Here is a 24,829-nt window from a genome sequence, read left to right on the forward strand (position 1 = left end):
GAACCAATCAACCACTATCGCTAAATTACTATAAAGGGTTCTTTTTTGTCCACCCTCGTGCATTGGAATGGTCGATATTAATATAAAGAGCAAAGCCCACAAGCGAACATCATCCTTCTTTGCGTTATGCGAAAGTATGGAAAGTCTTCTGTTCGAACACAAACCATGTGCTTGGTATTACCTACTCTTTGAGAAGTCTCTGGCGATAAGAGGTATGGCATCTTTTTATAGTGTAGATTTCAGCCATTCTAATGGACCGTTAATACTTGGACAAATCGAGATCTTAATTTATCTTAACCAATATGATTGGTCAGATAAAATTTTAGAAAGATTGATCCATTTTATAAAATGATTGCCACTTAACATTGGACAAAAGAAGACCAGAAACATGATATTCTTGATGTCAGCAAAAATTCTATCAAAGACTAGCTAACCACCTCCCATTTCTTTTCTTTTTTTTATCAAGTATTCACTACAAACAGATCGACTGAAAACAAAGACTTATCTTCCACTAAGCCTCCTCATGGTAGTCTTCCTTTTTTCTATAATCAATTTTGACTCGCTCTTTCTCAAAAAATTTTGACACATCAACAAGTTCCAACTGCTTTTTAGATATCTATCATCTTATAGTCTTGGTCTTTGTATCGATTATTGTTTTAAATGACTTTCACCAAACTTGTAGACTCTTCATGCCCACTTTCTCTTCCACTTTCACTTCTAATCCTCCAGTCTAACCTCTCCTACTTTCCAAAGATTTAGAGGTAAAGTAGCTGGTGTAATCGATGCTTACGACACGCCCAAGGCTGATAATAGTCATGGAAATGGTCGTCAGCATAAGAGGACATATGCAAATGCAAATAGACCAAGGAAAATTATAGAAACAGCAACATACTCTGATTAAATCTCCTTCAACAATCAAAACTATAACTAACCATTGTAACCAAGCAGTTTTAAGAGGGTAGCCAATGATGTAAGAAGGGAGCCGGTATACTATGGCCCCATTTGGCAGAGTTGTTGGCGGTAGAACTTTTATAAAAAAATTATTTGTTATTTGGTAAATATATTTCTAAAGTGCAGTGTGACTTTGATATGTATTTAGTAAACAAACTAAAAAAGTACTTTTGGTATGACAAAATGACTATAAAGAATATTACATAGTATTATACTATAGAGCATACAAAAATATAATATGTATTAATACATAAATATATAATATAGTAATATAATATTGTATATTTTAGCATAATAATATAATATAATTTGATATAATATAACATAATATATCAATGTATTATGATATAATGTAATATAATATTATATTTATAGTATAATACAACAATTAAGATATAAAAATATTATTATTATTATATATTAATATTATTATTATCTGTAATTATTATATTTTATCATGAGTATTTTGGTTTAAAAAAAAAATTATAACTCAAAACAGCTTTCCGATGGAGCCTAAAAGTATTTTTTTAGAGATAAAACTTCTTCAAAAAAGTTGTTTTAGCTTTCTAGCAAAGCTAAAACATCTTCTCGATTTTTTTACGAAACACCCCTATTCTATCTAAAAATGATTTTAGAGGATCAGAGAGTACTTTTTGGCCTTCCAAAAGCTCTGCCAAATGGGGCCTATATGGGAGGGAGGTGGGGACTATATGGCCAGGTGTTGGATCTATCAATAGTAGACATGGTTCCATCCAAAATAAATCTAGTTGAGAAACCTTTTTTTTCTTTTTCTTTTTGCTTAGATCCTAATCCAACTCTGTAACTGGTTATATTCTTATGTACTCGATCCAAATTCAAAAGTTGGATCGGATTCAAACCGAATTATTGGATTCTGTTGCGGGAGGGGAGGGGCCTTGAATTTAGTTCCACATCGGCTAGCAGCGGGAAGGTTCTGTGCCTTAAATGGGGGTTGAAAAACATTTCCTCTCGAGGCGCCTTTTGAAGGGCAAAACTGTGAGGGCACTGGTCTCCCCCCGTCTGCACTGGACGCGCGGCCCAGAGCGTCCAAAGGGCAGTGGTCTCCCTCGTCGGCGCTGGACGCGCGGCCGTAGCGCCCAAAGCGGACAATACATCGGGAGGAACGCATTCCTCTTTCTCTGCTAGCTTAATGTGAGCTAGGCTGTTGTGTGAGGCTCCGGCAGAATGCCGTCCCCGCAACAGATGGCGCGCCAGGTAGGGGCGCCTCCTCCGACCGTTGACTACCCCTCAGGACTGTGGAGGCTCAATAACCTTCCCACTGGGGGGGCTATGTTGCGGGAGGGGAGGGGTCTTGAATTTAATCCTACATCGGCTAGTAGCGGGAAGGTTCTGTGCCTTAAATGGGGGTTGGAAAACCTTTCCTCTCGAGGCACCTTTTAAAGGGCAAACCGTGAGGGCAGTGGTCTCCCTCCGTCTGCGCTGGACGCGCGGGCCGGAGCGCCCAAAGGGCAGTGGTCCTCCCCGTCTGCGCTGGACGTGCGGGCCGGAGCGCCCAAAGCGGACAATACCTCGGGAGGAACGCAGTCCTCTTTCTCTGCTAGCTTAATGTGGGCTAGGCAAAATGCCGTCCCCGCAACAGATTCCAAGCTTAACCCGGTCCAAAACCTTATTAAATAAGCTTACAGACTTACACCATGTAAGCCCAAGGCAATCTGATTAAACTTTTGCATCAAGTCACACCAAATTAAATTGAACACGTAGAACCCAGACCAAATCTAACTCTCGATCAGCTATGCATTAACTAAGCACTCATTCTGAACGCCAAGAACTCTCAAAACAGCCTTCCAACTTACAAATTGTTGTTTATAATGAGGGATGATTATTTTTAATAACTATGGGAACCAGATAAAAATCAAAATTAACAATAAATCAATAACACCATTGGTTATAAACATTCTATGCTATGGTCCTCCTGTTTGATAATAACATGAAGATGATTAAGGTTTACCACTGAAGATTAACTTGTGACTGGTCTGGCATGCGCGGGAGACAACTCCAGTCAGAACACATGTTGTGGACTGGCTACCAATGTCAGAATTAAGTCAAAAGAAAGGGGGAAAATGCTACTAAGATTAGAAGAAGACCACCAAAATTTTTCATTCTTAGTAGAAGACTTAAAGATCACGCAACTTGAGACTGACAAGTTGAATGGATTACTGATTAGCTAGTCATCTCTCTTCTCCAGACTCCGGAGATAACAAAGAAAAACTGTTAATAAGAAACTTTTGCTTCACCAAAACCTACCCTTTTCTTTTACCTTTTCAGTGCCACCATTAGCTGAACATCAATTTCCAAATGCTGCATTATGGCAGCAAACTGCTGATTTCAAAGCCTATAATGACCGTTGAAACTAATCGACACTTATGAACCACTAAATGGTATACTCTGCAAGGCATGTGATCTAAGACCGGTAAAAGGGCCAAAAAAAAAACAAACATATGGAGCAAAAATATCTCTACCTTCTTATTCTTTTTTTTCTTTTTGCTATAACGTGCAATTCAAACTACTCTAGTATGAGAATATCCAAAAAAGTCGGAAAACAACAAATTCCGAAAAACCTCCGGCAACTGCACCTCTTCGGTCCAGAAAAGAAACCATTCAATCCACGGCACTACACCGTTTGCTTCGCTCCAAAAGAAACGCATCCTCTCACCAAGCTCTAGACGTCTTAAAGAAGGAGATGGATCCCTACCTCCCACGCACATCTCTCCTTTCAACAAAATAGCGTCAGTTTTCAATACACGCCTGCTTTCTTTGTCAGAGAACTTTAGAACGAAAATAAAACAAGATTCCTTTCTAGCATGAAACCCAATAAAGCCCATTGTTGAGAATGGTTAGGAGGGCTCTAAAGGCCTATTAAACAAGAAAGCTGTTTGTCTTACAATAACTGACCCACGATCGTGCTTACTTAAAATTTTGGGTACAATCCTTTTGCGACTTCCTATCTTGTCCAACATCAGGCAATCAAGAATTGATAATGAAAACAAATGAAAATTTGCCACAAGTCTTAAAGATATTTGAATTCATAGAACGGATGAAACAGAATTTGCACTTCAGAGAACAAGAATACATACAGATCAGCAACAATACTATTATAGACTGATTTCATGTAACACACTCATTGCAGCATCCCTAGATTCTAAAATGTTTATCACAAGTGCACAATACGAGCAAAACAAAATCAAAAGATGATGGGATTCCTAATACGAAACAATAAATGAACAAGAGCAAATGAGACTGGCATGACAGATAATCCATATTATATTTGTTATGTTTGATTTCAGCATAATGGGCATTGTCACAAAATTCATGATATCACCAAGCGACGGTAGGGAACAAATTATATAAAAATAATATACGGATAGAGAAAATGAAAAAATAAATGGTCTATGTATGTTGAGAGCCTGGAATAAGCATCAAAAGAAAGTCCTCTAGTATATGATGATTTGTAAAATTACTTATTTGACAAATTTGCATAAATTATGAATTGGTATCAGTTGGTAAAAAGTTCGATTATTTGAGAGTTGAGACAGTTTAACCAAAGAATTAAAAAACTGTGTGGAACTTCCATGATGTTTCTAATTTTCTTCATATTCTCACACACCCAGGCTATTATAAGAGCAAATTCAAAGAGAATAACTCAAAAAACTTAAAAAATTAATAGTTCGTGAATATGTGGAAACATTTTTTAAAAGAGCTGAGTATTATTTTGTAACTATGGCAATGCTTCATGTATGAAAAGAAAATAGCTTCCATACAGTCAACTCAATATGTACATGTTCTCAAAATATGTATAAAAATAATTGCAGAATGCACAACATGGTGAAGTTACAAATCTCACCAGAAAAGGAGGATGTTGAGACCCTTACTAATGCCAAAACTGGTGTGAGATTAAAAAAACACACCTTAAACTAAAATGGGTTCCTAGCTTTCATCCTGAAACTGAAATAAGAAGATGGCACATGCATTAAAATGCAAATCTGCTGCCATTTCCATCTAAAAACTGATCGGTGTGCCATCCTCTTGTCTTCAGTTCAGATAGAAATGAAGGGAAGATACTCTCCATCTTCTCATAGGCCGCAGGGAGAACAGTCTGGCTAGATCCAAGGCCCAACTTCTCCATGTCCGCAGCAAAAGCGGCAACCAACCACCCCCTCAATGCATCCTCCCCTGTCGCACTTTGCTCCAGGACCAGATCCGTCCATTTGTTGTTGCAGCTGATCAGAAACTTCTCCTTTGGGAATATTTCTCGAAGCTCCTCAAGCTTTGAAGACTTATTCAAGACTTTGCGGAGTGGCTGCCCAACCTTCACACTTCCAGCTTCCTCTATTATGCGGTCAGGGAAGAGAAGATTTTCTCGGTATCTCAAGTCAGCTGGGCTGGAAACTTTTCCATTCTGATTTGGAATGCAACAGTAAGGATCAGAACATAGACATGCAGAGTAGGTTGAATGAAAAGGACTGTTTTGCACCTTGGCAAAATCTGCTACAATCATGGCCGTCCTCTGGGGATTTAGTGTGTTGACAGGAGCTGCTCGCATCTCTTCTACTACGCTATAGATGTGTATGGCAGAAAGCACAGGACCCGCTATCAACTGTAGGTATGTCAAAACACAATTAATGGAACGGCATTGCAAATTTCAGATAGGAGTTCTCATAATGAATCATGATAAGTATCGGATTACAAGCTTCCAGCTAAATAACATCCTTGTAGTAAGTATGTTTTACTGATGGGCCTTTATGTAGTAAGCAGGCATCATCGACCACTACGACACTTAAGCTAATTTTATTCTTTTCCAATGTGAGTTGTTTGGCTTCATCTTTGACTTGCTGACACTGCTAAGTTTTCCACTTTATTAAATTATTGGAACCCATGTGCTACTCAAGTCACCAATGTTCTAGTTTCCACGAAGCCAAAGCAATATAAGATCAATTGTTATTTTGTTTACCAATCACTTTCCAATAGTCTTGCCGAGAATATTGAAGCTTTTTTAGGATTTATAGTATCATATAATTAAAATTCTACCAAATGAAATCTTGACCTAGAATGTGCTTTGTGTTTGAGGGGTGCCCCATATCAAATTTACATATTTCAGTGATATATGGACAGTACATACTTTTTCTATGTATGGATGTAACATATACTCATGTTAAGTGCAAGTCTGGCCGTCTTCGCCTTATTGGATCCAGTTCATTACTGTTGCCATGCAACAGGCCATTTGCAATATAGTTAAGATACATTTTTTGCTTCTCTAGAGCACTATTTATATACCACCAAGCAATGTTTCCATAAGCTTCTTTCTTTCATTTCTGATTGGTTAATAACAGATTTCTTAACACAGAAAATTACAAACAAGAAAAAAAAATAAAGCATTATCATCCACATCCATTACAAAGTGATGTTGGTTGGAACTTTAAACACTGGACCATACTGGAGCAAAAACCTTCTGATCTGGTCTCAGGAAGAACAGGAGAAATTGTCAAAACTGCTACAATTGATTTGGTGAAATCAATTCCTTCAGTTTTATATTATCCTGTAGCTCAAAATTGTTTTGTTAATAAGGTCAGTTAAACCGCTAAACTGTAAAGGGCATCTAGCTGCTTTTTCAGTATTTTCTTTGTTCATTTCATAAGTAATTGGCTAGTATTAAAGCAAGAAATGCCTCACTAGTCACTACAAACAAGGACCTTATAAGCTATAATATTTTTGATCCTTAAATATGTAGCAAAGCAAATACCATGATCTGTAGTTTAAGTTGGCAAGTGTACAATAAAATTTATGATAGACAGTGCATGCTATAGTACTCAAACATATGGTCCTTCTACTATACTGTATACATTGAAAAAATACATTATTATGATGTGACATCCATCTACAGGGCAATACATATATCTGATAGAAATAACAGTATTAATACACATTCATTATGCTAATCAAAGTAGCAAAGATTTCATGATAAGAACAAAAAGTTCCAATCTGTGCAATTTTCTGTTTGGGCATAACATGAATCCTCAGGAAACATGATTCTACAAGGACATTACAAGAGCCCTTCAACAAAATGCCGTTTTCTCTAGGAAGTTTCCTTTAAAGCAGCCCAGTGCACGAGGCTTCCGTCGTTGCAGAGTCTAGGAAGGGTTAGATGTATGCAACCTTTCCCCCCACATATGGAAAGGTTGTTTCTGTGTTTCATACCCGTGACCTCCATGTCACGATGGAGCAATCTTACTGTCATGCCGAGGCCTTAGGTACATAAACAAGTACAATGTTGAAATCATTTTGCCACAATAGATGCCAAAATTTGAAATGAAGAGAACATGAATTTCCATATTATTGCACAATAATTGTTCATTTGACACACAAAAATGACAAGCTTCTTGTCCGTTACCTCCATAAATTAAACTGATTTTGAATAGCCTCCAATACAATAGTTCTCAATTAAACGATATTAAGGATAAAAGCAAGAAACGGATGCTATATACACACAGACATAATATACATACATACATGTATGTATGTATGTATAAGACAACTAGCAATGGAATTGGCATGTCTTTGATTAGAAAATATCATAGATATCACTCTCTGGAGTTGAAAAACATAAATAAAGGTTGGTTAGAAAAAAGATACCTTTCCTTGGATTGATGAACAAACTGTGGATGCCAACTGAATGCCTGCTCCTAACCCAACAACGTTGAAAAGGGTTGAGATGGCCTCTCCTTTTGCAAATAAGTCGCTAAGATTACCTTCTTTAGCAAACGATGAATATATAGGCAACCTTGTTGCTCTTGCTGCAACAACTGCCAATCCCTGCAAATTAATATACAAAAGATTTTATTATCCACTACAGAAATACTAATGTGGGATGAAACTTGGTTTTAACTACAGAAAATGAGAGTTCTATATGATAAAATTGCAACATAATGTCTTTATGTCGCGTAAGTTATGGACCCAATGGGCTAAGATTAGTAATCAAAACATGGTAAAAGACCTGAACTTTCTAGAGACATAATGAAGAGATGAAGGCAGAGGTGCATACCAACCATTACCACTGAATATGATGATGATGATGATGATGCAAAACAATCACATAAAAAGAAAGCATGTACCTTTGCAAAATTGCCTAAGCCAGCCATTTCAAGAAAAAGATGCGGGCATAATGGTGAAAGAACGTCCAGACCAGTGCCAAGATCATAGAGCACATCAGCTACAAGACCATAAGCAAAGCACTATATAGTCAGCAAAATGGGAGAAAAGCCTCAAGATGAAAAGGAAAAAGAATTGCATTGTTGTTATATTAATGAATATAGTTAGATCCAAATTACCCACCAAGTATTCTCCAGCTTTTTGGTTCTGAATCCATTCTTGCACCCATATTGCTACATATAAGCTTTCCAGCATGCTGCATCCCATCCTTCAAAATCTGGCAGAGAAACAATAGGTAATGGGATAGATTGTTGAAAAAGCAATTTAAAAATGTCTTTTTAATTCCATTATATATTTCTTACCCAACTCACGGCAGTTGCTTGTGCAGGAGTAGGTCGCAATCCTGCAGCAAATAGCAGCGACTGAGCCAGAGCCCACATTGGTTGTCAGTCCAAAGGTATGCTACAAAGCCATTAAAGTAAAGCTACAAATTAACTATTTTACTCTGCAATTTGATAAAGATAACAACTTGTTTGTATAGTTGATTTAAAGTATTTTGTTAGGATTTCACAAAAAGCTACCATGTGCATGACTTTCAAGTCACGAAGAAACAAAAACTGATTAGCATTATTTAAGAAAAAAAAGAAAAAATAGAAAAAACCTGAGTTGATAAGACGGATAGTGCAGCACTCGAGAAGTGCTGAAGTGCACGGAATTGCGTATAAGTCAGGTAGCCTTCATTCACACTGCATAGCAAAAACAAGATTAACAGGTAACAACCTTCACCTACTATCACACTACACTAATTCATGTTTATCAAAGGAAATAGCTAGAGCAAAAGATTACCTGTAAGGATACCCTGATGGAAAAAATTTGTTTAGGAAAGAATCAAGCATTCTTTGAACTATTGGTCTCGAATCGCACATAACCTTCACCTAAAGTTAAATACCACAACTCTAGTCAGACAAAAATTGTTCTTTTATTGCCCCAAGCCTATGCGCACACACAAAAAAAAAGAAGAAAGAAAAGAAAAAAATAGAAAGATTCTTGTGCAGAGAGAAGGTTTCATAGTCCTTCCATTTTGTTTCCTGGAGGGCCGGTTGTGATAAAAATTCAATAGGATTACATAATCTGTCATTTCCTTTTGTTTCTTGGACAATTGGATAGTGATAGAAACTGGATTTTATAAAAGTCTGACAGAATAGGGAAGGGACCTGGCATGACCTGGTAATTTCATGGTAAAAATTGATAAAAAAAACTGCATAGAGTCTTAAGAAATAAGAATGCGTATAAGATGTATATATGTAAATTTACCTTTAGCTTGCATCCATATTTTTATTTTTCTCAAAATTCACAATCATATGAATCAGAGTTCCATCCCACATGCCGATTACAAATCAGATATCACTCTCATGGACCAAGGTTACAAGACCTCTAAAATGCTTAATGGAATATGAAAGTAGTTGCTAAAGATATGATTCATTCAGTGGGTGATAACCATATTCCAGTAGTTGTTGAGAGCAATTTAATGTTCAGGAAAAGAGGGGAGAGAGAGAGAGAGAGAGAGAGAGAGAGGGTTGTAATTTTTCAGAATTCATGCAAGCATCAACCTTCATGTTGGCACTATGGAAAAGAAAAAGAAAAAAACACAAACGCCCCACCAATTAGGAAGAAGAGATGTCTGGTCTTCCTATATCAGAAGATTATGACTAGCTCAAAAGTTAGCTGTAAAGAATTATATTTCTCAAGGTGAAACTGGTAAACAGAGTCGAACCGAGGCATTAAGACAGTCCACCCAGTAATTCTCACATGAGGCATTTTTCGTAGTCATATATAAAGCTTGCAATTTTTTAAGAAAATAAAAGCAGCTGAGTTTTAATCTGAATTCTCTAATTTAAGTCTAGTATATTTATTTATCCCTTCTCTTTTTTTATAATCTATATAGGTAAATTGTTGAACAAAGAAAAGTTAAGGTGGAATAGTTTGATGAGCAAACTCCAGTTCCACTGCCAGATTGTTAAACTATCTAATGACTCATTATCCAAGAAAGAAACTAAGGTGACTCCCTTTGAGGCCCTCCATGTAGAAAAGTACTCATTAGATCACAACTATTTTCTAGCAAATAAGAACACATTACTGGAGCATTTCTAAACTAATGTCCTTGGACAAATATGAATCACATTCTCTTGTTAATTACAGTATCTGGGATAGGTCTCGATGCCTACTCTATCATTTCTTCACAGGATTTGCATCCATAGAAATATCAACCGATACACCTTCTTCGAATATGTTATGGCTATTTCAAAGACTTTTGCAATAGTGTTTATCCTCACCTTTCTCTTTCTGAAAGAGGAAAAGCTTTCAAGAAAAACTGATGTGTTGTTATCATCAATAAATTTTTTTTTTTTTTGATGTAAACGGAGGCAAAAAGGAGCCACCCGACTTTTACCGTCAATAATATTTATCCTTGTGTATTAGCAAAATTTTCAGTATATTTTGTACAGCGTCCAAGGTAGCACTGATAGGTAAATTGGAAAATCCGACTTTTGATAAGAATTATGCCCTCCCATGTGGATCTCATGCAATGTGAATTCGATCACACAAGAACAAGATAGTGCAGTATCACTTTGTACCATGCATGAACATTGTATTATGCATAATCTTGAATAGCAGTACCTTTTGTTTGCATTTACAATCTCTTTCTGCTGCAAGGACAAAGAGCCTCCTTAGAGGTTTCCTATGGGATATTTGAGGACAAAAATTCAAGAAGCATCTAAGGAAGTTGGAGGGGCATGTAAGACCATAGGAGAGAAGTTTTGAGGTACTGGTGAAGAAAGAAGAGACTGGAAACAGTGAGATTGGAGATCACCTAAGACATTGCTAGATGGAGTTTGCCCAAATTCTAATTTGTTATACTTTAAAGGAATTAGAATTGAATTGAGACTTATGTATCGATACGCTTCCTTGCAAAAATTCTATGCCTACAATCGTTATCCCATAGCTTATCAGTTACTTCTTGGAATAACTATCACAAATAACATGAAAAAAAAAAACTCATAACCCTCTCGTAGCCCAAGCTTGACCTTGAACGAATACAAAGAAAACCCATAGGCCTTTCCATATGATCTCTCCTACAAAGAATCAAAGTCACCAAGAAACCAGTTCGACAACCACAGTAGAAATTTACAAAAAGAGAAAGAAAAGCATCACCAATAACGAGTGAAATGAAAGAAGAAGAGGGAGGGGGTAAAAAGAGAAGGGTTTACAGAGAGGCGGCCATCAGCATCGAAACTGCAGAGGTGAGAGACGGAATCGGAGGTTTCGATCCAAAAATCGGGGCGCCGAACCGCCTCCTTCTCTGCTTCCTTCTTCTTCGGCCCTCTAATCACACCCTAGAAATAAGAAGCAAGAACGAAGGAAACTAATAATAATCGAGCATGAGATAGTTAGAAAATTAGGGATTCGAATGTGTTCTTGTTTTTACCAGTATGAAATCCATGGGAAGCCTCGTCTTCTGAGTATTCCCTGGAACAAGAAGAAAGAAGAGAGGCGAAGAAAGAAAATCCCGTAATAGATTTGCCGCTCGTAGTTTGGTCTTCAAGAAGACCTGATGGAGGGCCGGCCGGCTGGCTAACTCAGCCATGAGTTTTAAATAACGCCGGAATCCACATCTTTCTACGGACTCCGGCTGCCGTTGCCTTCCGCCGCTATGGACATAACGATAGGTATTTGTCCCGGGGAAGCGCCGGAGAAAGGCGGCTTATATATGGTTTGGGTGGGCTCGGGGTGGGTAGTACCATCAGCTGCACCAGTTCTGGATCCACGATGGGTAATACCTCTCTCCGTCGCCAAAACCTAACCCATTAAAATTGAGAAGAATTGACACCTCTATTTGCGTGGGTTTAAAAGGTTAGTTGGTGCAGTAATGGTTATTAGAATATTAGCACGTATTAAGGTTCATCACACCGTATCATACTAGTATAATATAAATATGGTACGGTATGAAATTTTTTTGGCATTTCGAGAATTGACACGCCACCAGTACTAATATCGATATCGAACCGATACGATACGATATTGTCACGACCCCCGCCCCGTTCCCGGCGGGCCGCCGCGACGGTCCTAGGGTGCGGGTAGGCATAAGGCCACCAGCCACCGCGTAGAACCCTACTACCTATCAATCATCAATAAATCTTGAAAAATTTGGCATGATGCATGCACAAAATGATCACTTTTCCTATAGTGACCTGTCAGGATTATCTCAATACATACAACACACTACCTGTCAGAGCAGCAATCACATAATCTGTCACATAATAAACCTGGACAATATATAGCAATACATTATCACAGGCACACAATTGATCTGCACACATATATATATATACCTGCTTCCCAATCCATCCATGGTCAAACCCATATCCACAACAGGATCTATGACTGTAACTATGCACTATATACAATAGAAGGTTTATAATACACCAAAAAATATAAACCTCTATCTACATTATACTATACTATACTATGGAGCGGCACAGCTAGCAGGCAACCACTAATCCTGCTCCTCTCTATACAATACCTTTCCTGCAATCAAAAACATCAAACTGGGGAGTGAGTATATAAATACTCAGTGAGTGGAGTAGAGAGTACTATGCACATGAGACAGAATATAATCATGGCTCGAGATGAAATCTCAAGATCAATAACAACATGAACATGAACTCAACATAGAGAATATAGAGTAAATCATCAATATCACCACAATCAATATCAACTCATCTGAAGCATATATGGAATAATCAAGTAAACATATATGCTACTCATGAATATGCTCAACATGTCATAGTACTGAATCATATAAATCAGGTGTCAATAGGCTGAATCATCAACAAGACAGCTATCGGAAGGTGGGTTTTACGCTCCAGGCGAACCAGCAACAACTCTCTACTGTCATATGCATACATCGAATATGACACCACACCAATATGTAAATCATCACTAGACAGCTGTCGGGAGGTGGGTTTTACGCCCCAGGCGAACCAGCAACAACTCCCTACTGTCACATGCATATGCAGGATAAGACACCATACCGATAACATAAATGCTAGACAGCTGTCGGGAGGTGGGTTTTACGCCCCAGGCGAACCAGCAACAACTCCCTACTGTCACATGCATATGCAGGATAAGACACCATACCGATAACATAAATGCTAGACAGCTATCGGGAGGTGGGTTTTACGCCCCAGGCGAACCAGCAACAACTCCCTACTATCACATGCATATGCAGGATAAGACACCATACCGATAACATAAATGCTAGACAGCTGTCGGGAGGTGGGTTTTACGCCCCAGGCGAACCAGCAACAACTCCCTACTGTCACATGCATATGCAGGATAAGACACCATACCGATAACATAAATGCTAGACAGCTATCGGGAGGTGGGTTTTACGCCCCAGGCGAACCAGCAACAACTCCCTACTATCACATGCATATGCAGGATAAGACACCACACTGATCATATAAATGCTGGCCAGTATCCAGAACAGAAATCCATCTCACATCTACATACTAAACGGCACCTCGCGGGAATTCTACATCCGCGGAAAGCCATACTGCACCTCGCGGGGTCTTACTATGCCCGGCGGCAAGCAGAATATAAGTCGTAGGACCGGCCGATCCTACGCCTAGGGCCGTGTCCCCCCTAGGAAGGGACTGGGCTCCGCCCACCCAGAAGGCTACTATGTGCACAAAGGCCGATGTTCAACCCCATCGACTATAGGTGTCCTGCAGATACTGCCAAGCCATGCATAAATGCCATAATGCACCCTCCCAATACTCTACTAAAAAGGAGTATAATCAAGATTACCACTCACTCGATCATGACCCAATCATAAACTAACATCAGGGTTGGGAGTGAGGGTCAAGGAAGTGCAATACAACTCAATATACCACTAAAAAGGCTCTACAAATCTTTGAAATAGAGGAAATGAAATCAATTTACAAAAGAAGTCATTTCACAATTCAGAATCAATTTAATTACTCATCAACCCCTCGTAATTCCTCTCAATGCTCCCTCAAATGCATGTACAGAATAATCAAGCATGGAGAATCAAAATATAGAGGAATCTACTACAATATCAATCAATATGCTCAAGTGGAATCAATTCACACTTGGCGACATTTATGAAAATGAATAAGGAATGTGCTCATGGTGCAAAGTACAAACTCCCACTCACCTGTCAATCTGGCACAGCCCTGATACGCCTCCAAAAATCTACAGCAGGCAGTGGGGAACTTCTTCCTCTTGTTCCCTAGCTTCTTGCCCAACTGTGACATGCATTTACAATACATTTAGTCTTGTATCAAGGGCTATAATCTACGTGCCAATTATAATATAGGGAACTTTAATTGATTCAACTCCCCCGTTTCCTAAATCTTTTCTTTTCTTTCTCTTTTTCTTTTTCTATTAATTAACTCACCATTTATGTGTATTAGGGACTCCCTTGCATGAGTACAAGGTCCCTTTTAGCTTGATCTAGGCTTAATACTCTATTATAGCATGAAATCCCTTATTTTCCACCCGGATGAACAGTAACCCGGACTGACAGTGGGTTACTTCATCCCGGTTTTGATCCACTTTCAGGACTCCAAAATTGATGAAATTTTTACCTAACATTCTACACTCATAGAGGATTCCAAAGAGATAACATGCATCATCATCGGAGGCCGTTTGACCCTCTAAATAATTCGCCGAAGTTGGGACTTCGACACAGTTTTTCCGTAGTGCCGGAAAAATTTGTTAAAATCCGATTCTTCTTCTTTTAACCGCCTCTACAACCCTTATCCGACCTCTCTAGACTATATCCACCCTTTGTATAGCCTAATGTCATCAAAAGACTAGATAGGGACGGATATTTACCTTTTTCTTTTTGGAAATTGAGGTCCTTGCGTAGAGGGGAAGGAGATCTACGTTTTTCCCTTCAGCTGGAAGTGCAACCGGGATCCCTTTCCTCCTTGAATCCCCTTCCTCTTCTTCTTTCTTCTTCTTCTTCTTCTCTTTTTCTTTCTTTCTTTCCTCTGTTTCACGCCTGAGAACCCCCTCCCTCTTTCTCTCGATTTCACCAGCTCAAACCCTCCAATTAAATCACATCAAAACACTATTCACCCTTTGTTTAATATTATTAAATTCCCATTTTGCCCCTAACACTTCAACATATCTACCGTTATGCCATTAACTTTTGATTCATTCCAATTTTACCCTTACCACTTCAATGCATCTACAACTATGCCATTATCTTTTGATTCTTTCCTATTTTACCCCTTATATTAATTTTAAAGGACTATTCTATCCCTTTTTATAAAAAAAAATTTGGGGGTTGTTACATCCTCCCCTCCTTATATTAAATTCGTCCTCGAATTTAAAAGGGTAAATTACCTGATTACTCAAAGGGGTGACTGTATCTGCTCTTGCATCAGAACAGGGCAGTCTCCGTATCATCTTTTCAGTCTCCTCCAGAAATCTCTGAGGATCTTCACCTTCTTCCCCCTTAAACTCCGGGGTTCTGAGCCTCAGAAATTCCTGTACAGTAATCCCCTCATCATCTAGAGCTCGCCTGGCCAAACTTCTTGGCACACGTACAGGAGGTGAGATGGATACTACTGACGGGGCAGGAGGTTTCCCCCGAGCAATCTGCTCTCTCAGAGCCTGATTCTTCGTCAGTAACTGTTCCATCAATGCATCTCTATTTCCTACCTCCCCTTGATCATCAACTCTCCGCCTGTCTGCAGGAGGAGATTTTTCTCTTTGGGGCTCGATATGTGTGGAACCCGCATCCAATACTATATCTGGCTCCATCCTCCTTCCAGGACGAGCAGATCCTCTCCTTGGAGGTATTCTTTATATCTTTCTAAAAAAGTCAAAAAGAGAGGATGGTCGTTACACACTGAGTCATGATATATTTTACTGAGTTGTAAATGACTCATAAAATAACATACAGAAAAATCCTATGCTCCATAGTATAATCCTATACTTAATCCTGACTCATCCTATTGCTCTGACAGGACTCTTCTTAACCTTTGCTCTGATACCAAGCTTTGTCACGACCCCCGCCCCGTTCCCGGCGGGCCGCCGCGACGGTCCTAGGGTGCGGGTAGGCATAAGGCCACCAGCCACCGCGTAGAACCCTACTACCTATCAATCATCAATAAATCTTGAAAAATTTGGCATGATGCATGCACAAAATGATCACTTTTCCTATAGTGACCTGTCAGGATTATCTCAATACATACAACACACTACCTGTCAGAGCAGCAATCACATAATCTGTCACATAATAAACCTGGACAATATATAGCAATACATTATCACAGGCACACAATTGATCTGCACACATATATATATATATACCTGCTTCCCAATCCATCCATGGTCAAACCCATATCCACAACAGGATCTATGACTGTAACTATGCACTATATACAATAGAAGGTTTATAATACACCAAAAAATATAAACCTCTATCTACATTATACTATACTATACTATGGAGCGGCACAGCTAGCAGGCAACCACTAATCCTGCTCCTCTCTATACAATACCTTTCCTGCAATCAAAAACATCAAACTGGGGAGTGAGTATATAAATACTCAGTGAGTGGAGTAGAGAGTACTATGCACATGAGACAGAATATAATCATGGCTCGAGATGAAATCTCAAGATCAATAACAACATGAACATGAACTCAACATAGAGAATATAGAGTAAATCATCAATATCACCACAATCAATATCAACTCATCTGAAGCATATATGGAATAATCAAGTAAACATATATGCTACTCATGAATATGCTCAACATGTCATAGTACTGAATCATATAAATCAGGTGTCAATAGGCTGAATCATCAACAAGACAGCTATCGGGAGGTGGGTTTTACGCTCCAGGCGAACCAGCAACAACTCTCTACTGTCATATGCATACATCGAATATGACACCACACCAATATGTAAATCATCACTAGACAGCTGTCGGGAGGTGGGTTTTACGCCCCAGGCGAACCAGCAACAACTCCCTACTGTCACATGCATATGCAGGATAAGACACCATACCGATAACATAAATGCTAGACAGCTGTCGGGAGGTGGGTTTTACGCCCCAGGCGAACCAGCAACAACTCCCTACTGTCACATGCATATGCAGGATAAGACACCATACCGATAACATAAATGCTAGACAGCTATCGGGAGGTGGGTTTTACGCCCCAGGCGAACCAGCAACAACTCCCTACTATCACATGCATATGCAGGATAAGACACCATACCGATAACATAAATGCTAGACAGCTGTCGGGAGGTGGGTTTTACGCCCCAGGCGAACCAGCAACAACTCCCTACTGTCACATGCATATGCAGGATAAGACACCATACCGATAACATAAATGCTAGACAGCTATCGGGAGGTGGGTTTTACGCCCCAGGCGAACCAGCAACAACTCCCTACTATCACATGCATATGCAGGATAAGACACCACACTGATCATATAAATGCTGGCCAGTATCCAGAACAGAAATCCATCTCACATCTACATACTAAACGGCACCTCGCGGGAATTCTACATCCGCGGAAAGCCATATTGCACCTCGCGGGGTCTTACTATGCCCGGCGGCAAGCAGAATATAAGTCGTAGGACCGGCCGATCCTACGCCTAGGGCCGTGTCCCCCCCTAGGAAGGGACTGGGCTCCGCCCACCCAGAAGGCTACTATGTGCACAAAGGCCGATGTTCAACCCCATCGACTATAGGTGTCCTGCAGATACTGCCAAGCCATGCATAAATGCCATAATGCACCCTCCCAATACTCTACTAAAAAGGAGTATAATCAAGATTACCACTCACTCGATCATGACCCAATCATAAACTAACATCAGGGTTGGGAGTGAGGGTCAAGGAAGTGCAATACAACTCAATATACCACTAAAAAGGCTCTACAAATCTTTGAAATAGAGGAAATGAAATCAATTTACAAAAGAAGTCATTTCACAATTCAGAATCAATTTAATTACTCATCAACCCCTCGTAATTCCTCTCAATGCTCCCTCAAATGCATGTACAGAATAATCAAGCATGGAGAATCAAAATATAGAGGAATCTACTACAATATCAATCAATATGCTCAAGTGGAATCAATTCACACTTGGCGACATTTATGAAAATGAATAAGGAATGTGCTCATGGTGCAAAGTACAAACTCCCACTCACCTGTCAATCTGGCACAGCCCTGATACGCCTCCAAAAATCTACAGCAGGCAGTGGGGAACTTCTTCCTCTTGTTCCCTAGCTTCTTGCCCAACTGTGACATGCATTTACAATACATTTAGTCTTGTATCAAGGGCTATAATCTACGTGCCAATTATAATATAGGGAACTTTAATTGATTCAACTCCCCCGTTTCCTAAATCTTTTCTTTTCTTTCTCTTTTTCTTTTTCTATTAATTAACTCACCATTTATGTGTATTAGGGACTCCCTTGCATGAGTACAAGGTCCCTTTTAGCTTGATCTAGGCTTAATACTCTATTATAGCATGAAATCCCTTATTTTCCACCCGGATGAACAGTAACCCGGACTGACAGTGGGTTACTTCATCCCGGTTTTGATCCACTTTCAGGACTCCAAAATTGATGAAATTTTTACCTAACATTCTACACTCATAGAGGATTCCAAAGAGATAACATGCATCATCATCGGAGGCCGTTTGACCCTCTAAATAATTCGCCGAAGTTGGGACTTCGACACAGTTTTTCCGTAGTGCCGGAAAAATTTGTTAAAATCCGATTCTTCTTCTTTTAACCGCCTCTACAACCCTTATCCGACCTCTCTAGACTATATCCACCCTTTGTATAGCCTAATGTCATCAAAAGACTAGATAGGGACGGATATTTACCTTTTTCTTTTTGGAAATTGAGGTCCTTGCGTAGAGGGGAAGGAGATCTACGTTTTTCCCTTCAGCTGGAAGTGCAACCGGGATCCCTTTCCTCCTTGAATCCCCTTCCTCTTCTTCTTTCTTCTTCTTCTTCTTCTCTTTTTCTTTCTTTCTTTCCTCTGTTTCACGCCTGAGAACCCCCTCCCTCTTTCTCTCGGTTTCACCAGCTCAAACCCTCCAATTAAATCACATCAAAACACTATTCACCCTTTGTTTAATATTATTAAATTCCCATTTTGCCCCTAACACTTCAACATATCTACCGTTATGCCATTAACTTTTGATTCCTTCCAATTTTACCCTTACCACTTCAATGCATCTACAACTATGCCATTATCTTTTGATTCTTTCCTATTTTACCCCTTATATTAATTTTAAAGGACTATTCTATCCCTTTTTATAAAAAAAAATTTTGGGGTTGTTACAGATATGTTTGGTACCGTCCTATGACATATCATGAATTCTATTTTTTTTGATTCACTATTTACTGAATTAATTAAAAGAACAGCAAGCATGGAATTTTAATTAAAATAATTTTATTAAGATGGATTGTGCAGATAAATATATAGAGGATTCCGAAAAACAAAAAATGTCATAATTTATTTAAACGAAAAACTAATTATGACTTCAGCCTCCAATATGCTAATATATCCAACCATAGGGGGGGAGTGATTGAGGACTCAAAGGAGAGGACGACTGGAAGAGTCAAGCTAGGTCTTTTGAAGTAGTCAATGCTTGCTACACTTCATTACCTTCAATTTATCTCTCTTGATCTATATTTTTAATATCATGCCCCGAATTCGGATCCGTGACACGGCCGTGCTATTGCCGACTACCACCCACAATAGCATGCAGCCTCATACATGGGTAACAGGGTAGTCAAACCAGTCAAACTTTCATGTATTAAAGCAATTCTTAGTACACATGCTCAGTGGTACAAAATACAGAGCTTCTACATATTTTATGTATACAAAAGTATATTTGTTTTACTCCAAAAGGGAGAAGCCCTGATATAAAAGAAAAAGTCTCTGGTAGCTATTAGTGGTGAGGATCTGAAAGAAAATACCAATAAAATGGTATGAGCTACACGGCTCAGTAAGTAATCCTGCATAATCTTAACGGATCAATTAATATGCTGAACATGTTTAAACAGGATTTGAGAAGCTGACATGTATGCTGTCTAACAATTCATCATGATAAAATATTCATACTGAATCAATAATCATGTTATGTATGTTATCGAAAATCTTCATGTAAATATACCCTGTAAGATCGTATACCGGCATGCCGTGGTTTACACCCTCCGATGCTACAGCGGAGTCATTATCGGCCACTGGCGGGGTGAGCTCAGTTATTATACGGCCACTGGCGGGGCGAGCTCAGTTATTATACAGCCACTGGCGGGGCGAGCTCAGTTACATTCAGCCCGTAGCATCTAAGAGTCCATACATAGTCTTCTTGCAAGTGGTCCACTTAGCTAGAGGCAATTCATCATCATACACCATAATTACTATATTAAGTGCAATTATGGTAAAGAAAAGCCAATCATCTTATATGCGTAATACTTTAAAATCTGTATAAGCATGATGTATGCATAACCATAATTTCTATGACTAAAACATACCACTTGTATACATGATCCATAGAAGATTAGGACAGATTACTTACACTTATAATTTAGGTAAGGAAGCGTATTCATGATCCATAATAAGATTAAAACAAGTTACTTACTGTAATTCGATTTCCTACGTTTGACCAGTCCAGATGACGGATCCTTAATCACTTTGCACAACATCATAGAGATCACATTATTCTCCGTTTGTTTAATACATAATTTCTCAGTTAAAATTATGAGTTTACTTGTTTGGATCCCATCCAAGAATTTGGCCCAAGTCCAATTTACCCACGTTAGAGCCTTCTAATTTGGTCAATAGGCTTAATCCCAAGTTAAATTTTGGGTCTAGGTTCAACGTGGCTCATTTGGGCCTGAGTCAAGATCAGCCCTAGGTCAATTCGATCTTCTGTCCGTTGACTTGGGTTTGAATTGGGCCTGGTTCACATTCAATTGGGTCTGCTAAGACCCACATACTTAATTGGGTTCGGACCTGGCTCAAATTGGTTCAATTGGGTTTAGATTCCACTTAATTCATCATTTGGGTTCGCCCAAACAGATTGGGCTTGGTTCAATTGGGTTCCCTTAACCCATTTTAGCTATTTGGGCCTAATGGGTTTCGGATCCGAAACCGGATCCGACCCGCTAGGCCAGCCCGTTTAAGGGCTTCTCGTTTCTTCCAGAGGCTTCGGCCTCTCCTCGTCTCCCGCTCTCCTCTCTCTCCTCCGGTCACTCTCTCTCTCTTCTCCCCTTCGTTCTCATCGGAAACCTCGGTTGCTCCGGCCGGTCCTTCGGCCTTCTTCTCCGCCTCCGACCGAAGCAACCCTCCATCTCTCTCTCTCTCTTTTGTTTCGACCGAAAGCCCTAGCCGTTTCGGCCGAACCCTCGGCCTTCTCCTCCTCCTGATCTCTCCCTCTTCTTCTTCTCCACCGGAACCCTAGTCGTCTTCTCTCCTTCCTCTTGTCGGCGATCGGGGTGGAACTTCCCCGGCCCTCCGGCCGAGTCGGGGTTCCCACCTCGGAGCAATAGCAGCGAAAGGCCGACCCTTCCTCTTCTCCGAAGTGATGCCGGAGAGGGGAAGGGGGTTCGGAGATGGGTCGAGATCCGGATTATATTCGAGAGTCTCCACCCGCTCCGTCCACGGCGAGGTATGGCCGGAAAGGATGAAGCCTCAAGGGTCCGGTGAGCTTTTACCTTTTATTTTATTTTATTTTTCTTTCTTTCTTTTCTTCCTTCTCTGGCTTTTCTTTCACGGTGGCACCACCACCTCTTCACCGAAGAAGAGGCAGTGGTCCGGCCAGGCTGGCGGCCATGTGGCCGCGCCGGATGACCTAAGGCAACCGCGGCTCGAGCTGCGGTGCCCTAGGCGCCCGCAGGCCGAGTCCTGCTGGGCTCGGCCCGATGGCACTAGGCCTGGGCCGAGCTTAGTTGGGCTCAGCCCGGCTCAGTTACTGAGCCTAGGCCGGGCCTGGGTTATACTCGGGCCGGTCCATGGCCTGCCCGTGCGCATGGGTCTGGCCCGGGTTGAAATGGTCTACCCCCCTCCTCTTTTTTCCCTTCTTCATCCTCTTCCGTGCCGGTTTTCTCCTCTCTATTTCATTGTTGAAACAAGGGAGAGAACACTCCACAGAGGTTCCGAGGACTCCCCCCTTTCATAGTTTAAACCACTTTCTTAAGTAAACTGGGTCTCACCTGGTTTCGGATTGGCTGTGCCGAGCAATACCTTCCCAAAACCCCTCCTCTCTCTCTCCCCAGGCTTCTGAGTTCCTCCACCTTCCGCTCCAAGGGGTCCGGCTTCTCTGGTATAGTGTTCTAGAGGGGCTTAGAGGGTGAGAGGGTACAGTAACTGGTTAAAGGTTGAGGACTTAGATTATTTCGTTTAAGGGATGAGACCTCTTTTGAGAGGTCCCATCCTCTCCTCCCCTTTGCTCCGGGAGCTTCCAGCTGCCCCCCTTGTCTCAGGCCAGCCGGGATTGGTTGCCAGCAAGGGTGAAAGGTGGCGGGCTCCCGTTTTGCATGATCGAGTGCCCCTAAGAGCTGGCTCTCCCTCTGCCGGCCAACTAGGGCCCTGTCAATTCCTTCTTAGCATGAGGTGACAACCCTTCACGGTTGCCACCCTTGGCAGTAGGGCCCACAACACAATAATCGGGCCCAACACCCTTAACTGGGCCTCAAAAGTATTGGGACCAGTTGGTTTTGGGCCCAGACATTACATTTAGTTTCATAACATAATCGTTAAGGGAAATTCTAAAAAGCTCTTTATGTAATGCATCAAGAAACAAACATCATGATTACTCATTTGCAAGATAAGAAATGTTCCTTGTCACATCTTTTTTATAAAAAAAAATTATGTAATTATCTTTGCCGGTAAGAATACCCTGCAGCAATAACTTTTGTCCAACTTTTTTTTTGATCTTGCGACCATCTTGTGCTTCCAAAGGATGCCCTAGATCAATAATTTTTCCTTGTAAACATAACCTATTTAACTAGTTTAACACTCTCAGCTTTTTATTTTTTTGAATTGGTTTGTGACAGTAGTAAATCTTTTGTGACCTAGCTCAGGGACATAAATTTGCAGCCTCGTTTGCAAATATTTTTGCTTCTCAGTGACATAAATTGGTCGCCGGTTGCTTTTTGTATTTTTATATTTTATTTATTTGTGGGGTCCTACCAGTGGACTGCATCTTCTTCGTCTCTAGCTGTTCATGCACCTTTGCCAACCATCTCATAAGTCTCACCACCCCGAGAAAAAGGATAAAGCAGAGGTCATTTTAGTATTATTTATTTGTTTATATCACATGTCAACGATCTAGGTGGTGGCTGCTACAATTAAATACTATATGGATTAAAATAATAAAGACCAAACCTATAATACCAATCTCATAGTCTCAAGGATTGACACCAAATTATAGATTGATTACGGGGAGAGGGCCAACAAAAACTATATCAATATGAGTTAAAGACCGCCAAATATGACTATCGGTTCAACAGTTACAAAAATGGTCGTATTTGTATGGATGCATAGCGATAAACAGTAGTTATTTTGTCAGGGTGGTTGGGTTAGTTATTTTATTTGTCTATAGTGACTTTGTTTATGTGCCGTCATTTTGTATTAGTATAAATAAGTAGAATTATATTCTATAAAAATATTCAACAATCAATCCAATCGAGACATGTTTGGTTGGGAGAGTTGGATTCTAGATTGGGTATAGAAGTGAGTGGCTCATGTTTCCATGGTTTGAGAGAGTCTCATTTCTATTTTGATTTCAGGAGAAAATGGGAATATACCCTAATCCTTCAAAATCCAATTCCTACTGTCCTTTGGTATTCAAATTTCATTCCGACACAAATTTCCGATCATGAACCAAATATATCAGGAGATATGACCATTTCGATTCTCATTTCAATCTATTCAATTTCGATTCCGGTCGCAAACCAGACACACCCTAGTTTATCTTTATCTTTACCTAGCGTTTATCCTAGAAGAAAACGAAATTTAGCTTTCTACCATTTCTCAGAGCTATACCATTATTGTAGTCCGACACTATACGCATAATATAGTCTAGTGTTACATTTTCCACCATTGCCCACCATTACACCTCCATCCATTTCCATCTTCTTTCAATGGTGGTATGATGCGCTGAAAGTTCTTAAAAGTTAAAGTACTTAAATCCACACTACTCTCTATCTTCCGTCCAATCCGTACTTTACCTGCTAGCTTAATGTCGGTGGTACATTTCTACACGCATCCAAACCTCATTTGATCAAACTTGGTAGGTCGTCATTTACCTAGATCAACCGAGCTTTTTGAGAACCTTGAGTTTCCTAGCTTGTTTGGAATGAGATGGAAATAGTGGCAATAGTATTAAATAAACAAAACTAGGTTTGCAATTAGTAATTGGCATGCTAATATACCTGCCTTTCAACTCATTCATAATTTCAGTACTTGCCGCTAATTCTATCACTCAAAATTGATTATCAATAGTGATTTAGCAAGCAATCTACATTGTTTATTTGGAAACTAACGGCAAGTATTTCAAGGATGAAAAAACTTATAGAATTTGGGAAGCATTGCAGCAAAACCCATGATAAATAACATCAA

General features: G+C 39.9%; 1 protein-coding gene across 1 annotated transcript; it reads right to left on the reverse strand.

Annotated features, from left to right (window-relative positions):
* Positions 1 to 4,723: 4,723 nt before the first annotated feature.
* RUS2 (root UVB sensitive protein (Protein of unknown function, DUF647)) lies at positions 4,724 to 12,037 on the reverse strand. The gene is made up of 10 exons (XM_008793369.6): positions 11,618 to 12,037; positions 11,400 to 11,525; positions 8,980 to 9,068; positions 8,795 to 8,879; positions 8,496 to 8,555; positions 8,317 to 8,410; positions 8,097 to 8,194; positions 7,618 to 7,797; positions 5,462 to 5,584; positions 4,724 to 5,386 (listed from the first exon to the last, which is right to left on the reverse strand). The coding sequence occupies exons 1-10, from the start codon at positions 11,774 to 11,776 to the stop codon at positions 4,958 to 4,960; spliced, it is 1,443 nt and encodes a 480-aa protein (XP_008791591.4). The 5' UTR covers positions 11,777 to 12,037; the 3' UTR covers positions 4,724 to 4,957.
* Positions 12,038 to 24,829: the final 12,792 nt, after the last annotated feature.

This window comes from Phoenix dactylifera, chromosome 3 (assembly GCF_051530095.1).
Source record: "Phoenix dactylifera cultivar Ajwa chromosome 3, Ajwa_hap1_PhDact_Kaust_v1.1, whole genome shotgun sequence".
In the NCBI taxonomy this organism is placed as follows: domain Eukaryota; kingdom Viridiplantae; phylum Streptophyta; class Magnoliopsida; order Arecales; family Arecaceae; genus Phoenix; species Phoenix dactylifera.